Source organism: Magnolia sinica, chromosome 1 (assembly GCF_029962835.1).
Source record: "Magnolia sinica isolate HGM2019 chromosome 1, MsV1, whole genome shotgun sequence".
NCBI lineage: Eukaryota > Viridiplantae > Streptophyta > Magnoliopsida > Magnoliales > Magnoliaceae > Magnolia > Magnolia sinica.
The window spans coordinates 27,208,234-27,218,206 of record NC_080573.1 but is presented as its reverse complement, the minus strand read 5'-3'; the positions used below and the strand labels follow the sequence as shown (position 1 = coordinate 27,218,206).

Genomic DNA, 9,973 nt, shown 5'->3' with positions numbered 1-9,973 from the left:
CTGAACTATCGGAACCATTCACAAGGGACAGTTATGTCTTTATTTTATGTGCTTTGGGCATAGTAACTTCATCTGCATCCAGCGTCAATGGGGTCCCAACATGTGTGAACAGTGGATTCTTCCGCCCAAATAGTTTGAACACCCTGTCCATTACATTATCCTTGATAAGGGGCAACATCGGCTCCAGGTCTTGCTCTATCACAACCCGCAGTGTCTTCACTTGCATTTGGTCGAGCTTGTCTCTAAATGCCCCGTTACCGACTTGTGGGGCCCCGAAAGCGATGACGCTGAAATGGCAGTTGAGGTCATGGAGGGAGGAGGCAGCCTCGTAAGCGTTGAGGAGAGAGAAAGCTCCACCTAGGCTGTGACCAGTAATGGTGAGGCCCACCTCTTCACCTTTCTCTTTGTACGACTTCACAAGACCTTTCACTGCTTCCATCACTTGTTCTGATGTACTTAACTAACTGGAAGAGTCACTCCTGGATTTATAGATGCTATGGAACCCAGATGCCAACTCCACATAGACATCATTGCCAAATGGAATAAGATCGATTTCAATGTCCTTAAACCACTCCAAGAGTGCTTTGATACCACGCCACACCACAGCAATGTCCCTACGTCCAATCTGGTGTGACTTATAGTTGTCACTGAAAGCTACATAGCCAATCAAATTTGTATCTTTGCTCCCGTTGCCAGACCATTGGGGCATCCAACTGGGCCCATCAATGTGGGCGTAGATGAACTTGGCCACTTTGCAACCATGCTTAATGAGGCAGATTTGCTCCAAGACCATCCCCAGATGGTGTTGACAGCTCCCACAGTATGAGTCTAGTTTGAAAGCCATGGTCGTGGCCTTTGCGAATTCTCCATAACGTACGATCTCCTGTGGGAGCCACAGGTCTGGTAGATCAATCAGGCGTGTTCCACCAGACGGACTGTAGATCTCTTGGCATTTCGCATGTATATCTTTCTTGGGAGACGGCATTGGAATTATCGAATTATCCATGTCTGGGAGATGTATTGGTCCCATAATCTGAGTGCTGGTGCAGTTGGAGAGGTGCGTATGTGGAGATGGGTGAGAATTTAGAATAATTGGGGAAGATGGATGCGCTGATTTCTCCGGTGGGTCAATCAGGTGGGTCGAACTGGACGGACTGTGTATGTCGCGCCATTTTGCAGGGATATCTTCCTTCGGGGATGATATGGGAGTGAACCAATTGTCCATGTCTGGGAGATGTAGTGGGCCAGTGATCTGGGGCCCTGCGTGGTTGGAGAGGTGCGTAAGTGGAGAAGGCCGAGGTTTGAGAATAATTGAGGGAGATGGAGCTGCTGATGTCTCTGGTGGGGAACTGGACGTGCTGTGGATCTTGCACTGTTTTGCAGGGATATCTTCCTTGGGGGACGACATGGGAGTCTTTGAATTGGCCATGTCTGGGGTATGTAGTGGGCTGGTGATCTAGGGTCTGGTGCAGTTGGAGAGGTGCGTAAATCCAGATGGAGGGAGATGGCCCTGATTAGGCCTCTGATGTTGATGTGGATTAAAAGCGATTACCGGAGTCGTGCGGATACTCAGCAGACCCGGTTCTTGCGTGATCACTGTTGGCAATGTGTTCACCGGTCTTACGGTTTCTGAATTAGAATAATGGAAAATATAGAAAGAACGTGAGGAACTTTCAAACATAACGACTACAACTAACGTTGCCACCACGCGTGGCCATCTTCTGAGGAAACGGATTGGATACTGACCCCGCCACTAGTCAATGAGCTGAAAAACGAGTTTGATCCAAATCTCAAGTGGACCACACAGTGTTGATTGATCGCCCACCATTAAAAACTTCCCGGGGGCGCAAAAGTTCTTGATCAACCTGATATTTTTTTTTCCCCTTCATCCAGGTCTTTATGACCTAATCAACAGGTTAGATTTCAAATAACCATTACAGTGGGCCCTACCAGGTGTTTACTGGTGGACTATCAATCACTAATGTTTTCCCATGGTGTGGTCCATCTGATATTTAGATGTACATCATTTTTTAGTACCAAGCCTTCAATTATATATATATATATATATATATATATATATATATATATATATATATATATATATATATATCAGGTGGGCCACACCCTGAGAAAATAGTAGTGATTGAATGTGCACTACTAAAAACCTCCTAGCACCTACTATAATGGTTATTTGACATTTAACACGTTGATTAGGTCATACAGACTCGGATGAAGGCAAAAACAATATATCATCTTGATCCAAAACTTTTGTGGCCCGTAAGAATTTTTTAACAGTGAGCGTTCAATCAACACTGTGCGATCTACTTAAGAATTGGATCAACCTCATTTTTGGGCCTGTATCATAAGATTGTATGGAAGAATGGGTGGACAGCATGGATGAAACAAATACATCATGGTGGGCCCACGGAACACCAACTACTAGCCATTGGCTAGTGGCAGGGTGAGTAGCCAATCCGTTTCCGTTGGTCACGAGAGTAAAGGAAGCCGATTGGCTGGTGTACCAAACGTATAGCTATATAGCTGTTGTGTTGAGGTCAAGTTCTTTGGGCCCCATCATGAGGTATGTATTATATCCGAACTGTCTATCCATTTGGTTAGCTCGTGTTAATGCTTGAGCCGAAAAATAAGATATACAGAGATCAAGTGGACCACACTGAAAAAAGTAGTAGGGAATTGAACGTCTACCATTGAAACCCTTCTGGGGTCACAGAAGTTTTGGATCAAGATAAATTATTTTTTTCCTCTTCGTCCAGGCCTTTGTGACCTTATGAACAGGTTGGATGGAAAATAAACTTTATGATGACCTTATGAACAGGTTGGATGGAAAATAAACTTTATGATGGGCCCTGTAAATTTTTTAACAGTGAAAGTCATTATTCCGTTGCTATTTGTATTGTGGTCCATTTGAGCTTTGGATATGATTCTGTTTTTAGCTAATACTCTAAAATTATCTCGACAAATGGATGAACCGTGTGGATATAATAAATACATCGTTTTGAGGCCATATAAATTTGATCTCCTTTAAACCGTTGTCCTAGGAGCTGGAGGAGCGTCAGCGCTCGTCTTGGCAAGACACGTACCCACACCAGCTATATAGCTGATGTGGGTCGTACACCAGCCAATCCGCTTCCGAGAGTAAATGTGAGAATGGATCCTGTGATCAGGTGGACCCCTTTGTGCCTACACCCTAGCCCAGTAGTCAGTTCGATCAACTCGCTTTAGGTTGACCGCAAATGTACGATCAACAAGCAACGGGAGAGGATTAGGTGAGACCCGACTCAGGCAAGACGGTGCAGCACTTACCGTAGGGCCCACTTTGATGTATGTATTCTGCATCCTCACCGTCCATCCATTTTCCAGATCATTTTAGGGCAGGATCCGAAAAATGAAGAAGGTCTAGATGTCAGGCGGACCACACTCTATGAAATAGTGGTGACTGAACACTTAAACATTAAAAAGTTCTTATGACACACCTTTATGTTTCTTTAGTGTTTATTTGCCAACCAAATGGGATTCGTATTCCCGCATGAGTCTAATTTGAGTCATACTAAAATCAACTAACCCAAACTCAATTTCAACCTAAATAAAAACCCAAAAAAACAAAGTTAATTATAGGTTTTGTATTCTGTTTTGTTTTGTATTAGACTAGCAATAGATCATCACTTCTTTTTCTAAAAGGTGGTTCACCGTCCAGGTGACAATCTAGGCCGTTTAAATAATTGGCACCATTTTTCATGAAAAATATATTAGAAGTAATGCTAATCGAAATGAGTCGAAAGAACCCGATCCGACACTGAGCCATGCCAAATCCAAGGTCTTCTTCAACATGACCGTCGGTGGGGCCCCTGCCGGCCAGATCGTGATGGAGCTCTATGCGGACACAACCCCACGGATGGCTAAGAACTTCCGGGCCCTTTGTACCAGTGAGAAGGGCACAGAGCACTCCGGCAAGCCCCTTCACAACAAGGGCTCGAGCTTTCACCAAGTCATTCCGAATTTCATGTGCCAGGGTGGCGATTTCACTGCCAGAAATGGCACTGGCGGTGAGTAGATCTATGGCTCCAAGTTTGCCGATGAGAATTTCATCAAGAAACACACCGGCGCCGGGATCCTGTCCATGGCCAACGCCGGACCTGGAATGAACGGCTCCTAGTTCTTCATCTGTACGGCCAAGACGGAGTGGCTCGATGGGAAGCACATAGAACTGACAGGAGGGCAAAGCTTATTGTTTGAGCTTCTAGACAAGGGTGTTCAATGTACATTTAAGACAGTCGGATCAGAGATTTTCTGACCAAAACAGAGAGCTAAAAGAACATTTAAAGTTTCAGATGTGAACAGGTATGGCAGACTTAGAACTCTGAAGAGACAGGGCGAGACTATTGTAAAGGGGGCCAATGCTTAACGTCATCGTTTGGAATGCGCGTGGGGTGGGAAATGCTCCCACTATTAGGACTCTTAAAAGCCTAATCAGGCACCACAAACTAGTCATCCTAGCTATTCTAGAGCCAATGCTCAAGGAGGATAAAAGAGTTCGTATAGAACTAAAGTTAGGATATCATTCCTCCTGCTCAAATACTGACCAAGGTGGCAAAATCTGGGTGTTTTGGGCCTCCTTCTTGTCCACTACGACACTGGCAATCTTGGACCAAATGCTCTCATTGGACGTGGGTTGGAACCAAGCGCAGGATAAGGTGCTTATATCTTTGTCTATGCGAAATGCTCCCGTTTGTTGAGGAAGAAGTTATGGGAGGACCTGGCCACCATCAGCTCGGGGTGCTCCTCCCCTTGGGCAGTCTATGGCGACTTTAATGCTGTAATGTCGCATTCAGAGAGACAAGGATCCACAGCCTTCGATGCTAGGAGTACGACGGACTTCGTGGAGGCTCTAAATGTTGCTGGTCTTGCCGATGCTTTCTTCTCAGGTAATAGGTTTACGTGGGGTAGCAGTCAGTCGGGTCAGCCGAGAGTCTGGGCCAGGCTTGACAGAGTGTGTTGTAATGATAGTTGGCTGCAAAAATTTCCATCCTTCCAAGTCAATCATCTCCCCAGGCTAAATTCAGACCATGCCCCATTGCTTCTACACTCTCCTCCGCCTCAACAGGGGGGTCCAAGGGCTTTCTGTTTCCAAAGAATGTGGTGCTCCCACAATGGATTCCAAGTGCTGGTTCAAGAGGTCTAGGCAGCCCAAATGGATGGAAATCCAATTCAGATTGTCATTGCGAAACTGAAGGCAGTTAAGCAGGCCCTGAAGCACTGGAATAAGGCCACTTTTGGAAACATCTTTAGCCAGATTCAAGTCACTTCGTTGGAGCTATCCAGTGCTGAGGCAGCAGCAATGGTGGCTCTTAACCATGACATGCAGCAGGAAGTACAGAGGTTAAGGAATAACCTTTCTCGGTTGGAACTTTGCGAGGAGATTTTTTGGAAACAAAAATCTCGGACCAATTGGTTGGAAGAAGGTGATCGCAACACCAAGTTCTTTCATTTTGTTGCGGCTGCCAATAGAAGAAGAGCCTTAATTCAAGAAATCAAGCTAGCAGATAGATTAGTGATCTCCAACATCTCAGACATCCGAGAGGCAGCGGTTACGCACTTCCAGCAACTCCTCCAGGCTGAAGATAATCTAAGTTCTGAGAACTTCCTACAGACCATCCCAAACCTTGTGTCAGCTCAAGATAACGCCCTCCTGCTAGCCGAACCTTCCTTGGACGAACTTCATCAGGCGGTGAAAGCTATCCCGCCGGACGGTGCAGCTGGCCCTGACGGCTTCTCCGGGGCATTCTTCCAAGTTTGTTGGTCTATGATTTGCAATGACCTCCTCATGGCTGCCAGATACTTCTTTAGAGGAGTTGACCTCCCTCAAGCGCTCACAGCTTCCCTGATTTGCCTCATTCCCAAGATAAGTGCCCTGGTCTCCTTCTCTGAGTTCAGACCAATCAGTCTTTGTAATTGCTTGTATAAAATTTTTTCTAGTATCATTTCTGCGAGGCTGGGAGTTATTCTCCCCAGCATTGTCTCCATAGAACAGGTGGCTTTTGTACGGAGTCATTCCATGGCAGAGAGTACCGCCCTGGTCCAAGAAATTTTCAAGGACATAAACAAGAAAGTCAGGGGAGGAAATTTTCTACTGAAGCTGGACATGGAGAAGGCCTACGACAGGCTCAACTGGAGCTACTTGAAAGCGGTCCTCTAGAAGTTTGGTTTTCACATACATTGGATCCACCTGGTGGAACGTTGTTGGTCGAACTGTTGGTTCTCGGTCCTCTTAAATGGCGCGGCGGCCGGCTTCTTCCACTCCTCTAGGGGCCTAAGACAGGGAGATCCAATTTCACTAGCCCTTTTCATACTTACAGTGGAGGGGCTTAACAGAGGCTTCCATCGGCTGGTGGCTTCGGGTGCATGCCAGCCTTACAAGACTCGTCCAAATTGCCCCCCCATTTCTCATCTCTTATTTGCAGATGATGCGATCCTATTTTCCAACGGTTCTAGAAGGTCCCTCATCAAAATTAAGAATTTCCTTATCCAGTATGAAAACTACTCGGGTCAGAAAATCAACATCTCCAAAAGTTTCTTCATCCCCCCTTCAGCAACGTCAGAATCGAGATGCAGAGTTGCGGCCTCCATTCTTGGTTTCTCCAAGGCAGCGCCCCCTTTCTCGTACTTAGGTGTTCCTGTCTTTCAAGGAAGGCCTAAGAGATGCTATTTTCAGGCATTGTTTGAAAAGTTCCAGGCCAGAATTTCTACATGGCAAAACAGAATCTTATCACAGGCAGGAAGGGCCACCCTCATCACTCACGTCCTCAATAGCATCCCGGTGCACATCCTTGCGGCCACGGAAGTCCCTTCCAACGTCCTAGCTGATTTAGAAAAATGGTTTGCTGATTTTTTTCTGGGGGTGGACAGGGCCTAAGAAGAAGTGCCATTGGCGCAAATGGAGTAGTCTTCTATTGCCAAAATTGAAAGGTGGTCTGGGCCTAAGACCCTTGAAATCGGTGATGCATGCTTGTTGTTTAAAGCTTGCTTGGGTAGTCCTGTTCCGGGGCAAGAGCAGCTGCTGGTGCAAGTTTGTGAGAGCAAAATACGCTCCTGATCTTGCTTCTGTGCCGTCTTCTCCTGCTGCCCCCAACGCAGCTCCATTTTGGAAGAGAATCAGGGCAGCGTTCCCCTTGCTCAGGGAAAATTCTAGATGGCTGATCGGGTGAGGGGCCATCGATTTCTGGGCTGAGGATTGGTCCGGGCTAGGTTTCTTAAAAGATTTACAGCTTCATCAGCAGTCTGATACTCCATCCTCTGTCTGCGACTGGATCGACCCCTCGGGATGGATTGATAGTGCCAAGGCATTACTGTTCCTGCCTCTGGCGGTGTTGGATCACATCACCGCTGAAGGATTCTGCACGTCTGAGATGGAGGACAGACGTATTTGGCTTGCGGCAGGGAACAGAGAGCTCATAACTGCCTCGGCCTAGCATAACCATTAGGCCCACTACTCCAAAGGTCAACTGGGCTTCCTGGGTATAGCACCCCAAGGTTCCTCCAAAGGTCTCCCTCCTAACCTGGAAGATTATTTACAACGCAGTTCCTGTTGACATGAACATCCAACGCAAAGGCATCAGTTTCGCCTCCATGTGTTCCTGCTACCCTCCACCTGCTCTCTCAGATTGTGAATCAGTGGACCACCTCTTTGCCATGGGGTCCTTTGCCAGTGGGGTTTGGGAGCGTTTTCAGCGGGATTGTGGGATCCCCCACCCTTTGCCCCTAACTCTGGCTAGCTGAGCTGCTCTCTGGTGGGATTCTTCTCGTGCATCGACCTCGCCGCTAAAAGGCTTGATCCCCATGTTCATTTTCTGGGAATTGTGGCAAGCCAGAAACTCCATCCGCTTTGACAACGCTTCTTCCAACGTCTCCACCATTGTGAAGTGCATCCTTCATTGGGCCCAGCTCCTTAGTCCCAGGCTTCTTGCTCCAAAAACTCTCCTCAGCTCAGTTGCCTCCATGTATAGGGACTAGCGAATCATGAACCTGCATCTGAGGCAGCCCAAAGTCTCTATAGTGAAATGGTACAGACCTCCTTCGAGCTGGATCAAATTGAACGTGGATGGCTCCTCTAGGGGCAACCCAAGGCCTTCTGGAGGAGGTGGGGTTGGGAGAGATGAGGCAGGGAGATTCTTGTTCGCGTTCGCCAGGGACTATGGTTACGGAACAAACATGCGGGCTGAGACGAAAGCAGTCTTTCATGCTCTTTTGTTGGCACTCCAGCTAGGTCACACTAAATTGCTTCTTGCAAGCGACTCCTTGGTGGTGGTGAAGGCCCTCTGTGACTCGGCTAATGTCGGCTGGCATTTTTGGTATTGGAAGGCTAGAATCTCCCTCCTCGCCCGCTCTGTCCAACTCAAAATTGTGCATACTCCAAGGGAAGCAAACTCGGTAGCTGATGCTTTGGCCCGTCGGGGGAGCGAGGCTCAGGCCAACGAAAATTCCCTATCTAGGGACACCCTCCCTCAGATAATCAAAGGCTACTGTTTCTTGACAAAGTTGGGCTAGGTTCTCTTTGCCATTCTTAAGTTCCCCTATTGTTATCTTCTTGTTTTCTCATATGATAGGAGGGCTCAACCCCTTTTTTGTTTGTTGAGCCATCCTGAATTTCTTGTAAGCTAGTCTCGGCCTTATGTTCAATGAAATTCTCAGCTTGAAAAAAAAGCACGTCGTGTTCGGTCAGGTCGTTGAGGGTATGGATATCGTGAAGGTAATTGAGAAAGTGGGGTCCTCGTCTAGGAGGACCTCGAAGCCAATTGTGATCGCCGATTGCGGTTAGCTCCGTTGAGATGGACGGTTGGGATGATGATGCCCTAGGAAATTAGGGTTTATGACTTTGGGTTTAGAGTCTTGTGATCTTTTTACACTTTTGTCCTTGAGAAGGGAGTAAATGACTGTTTGGGTGTAGAAAGGGTTCTTTCTTATAATAAGATTAGGGTCTTGCATTTTCTAAAAAAAAAAAAAAGTAATGCTAATCGAAATCATCTGGTACCTAACGTTGGCCATTTTACCTTTTACCATCAAAATTGATAGTTACCATTATTTATATATGAACTCAATTATAATTTCTACCAATAAATGTTAATAATTGTATTTGCTACGATTTAAGTTTTTAGTTTATACATGCTCCTGACCTAATCTGACCCATTTACACTCCTAGGCTAAACGTCAACACCTCTACTAGTTACCATTCAGGTTTATAGTTTGTATAGGTGGGCCTACTACAGTAACTCGAGCCTTTGATCATAAATGGCCCATGCATCAAAATTCCTCACATTTGATGGGCCATTTGTGAATCACTCTCAACCCTAATTCTAAACCTATCTATTAAAATAAAAGTTCTAAAAATTAAAAATAAATAAAATAAAATCTGAAATAAATAGAGCAAGATGGTTGGAAGGGTAGTATCTGATTAATGATTATAGGTTAAATTTTACAAAACAAAATAAACAAAAGCAATGTTAGTATTTAAAAATCTTTAAAAATTCTAATATAAAAATGCAACAAAAATAAATCCTAATCCTATACTAATTCTGATACTAAAGTATTTCAAAAAGACACAGTTGAAGTCCTCGGCAACGACGCTAAAAATTTGATTAGAACAAACCCCAAATGTAAGACTGCAATGTAGTAATAACTCTGTGAGACTAAGGCCGTTCCCACAAGGACTTATATTTGCGCGATTTCTGGAACACTTTAAAATTAAAACTATATCTAACTTGTAAATTTGAATTTTAAGAAGTAATGATGTAATTGATAAGGAAATCAACGAAAATAAAGCACTAGATCATCCAGGATCCACTTATAGTCATTTTTAATATTTAATTCACTTTATTCAATCATATAACTCAACTGGAATTGAAGTCATATCCTATTCAGCCGAATAATAGAGAGGTTAAATCATCATTCATATACCAAC

At 45.3% G+C, this 9,973-nt stretch overlaps 1 protein-coding gene and 1 pseudogene across 1 annotated transcript; one reads left to right on the top strand and one right to left on the bottom strand.

The window, feature by feature from the left end:
• Positions 1-460: 460 nt before the first annotated feature.
• LOC131245168 (phospholipase A1-Igamma1, chloroplastic-like) lies at positions 461-1,225 on the bottom strand. The gene has a single exon (XM_058244442.1). The coding sequence runs from the start codon at positions 1,223-1,225 to the stop codon at positions 461-463; it is 765 nt and encodes a 254-aa protein (XP_058100425.1).
• Positions 1,226-1,320: 95 nt separating this feature from the next.
• Positions 1,321-9,023, top strand: LOC131245160 (peptidyl-prolyl cis-trans isomerase-like; annotated as a pseudogene).
• The last annotated feature ends 950 nt before the right edge of the window (positions 9,024-9,973 follow it).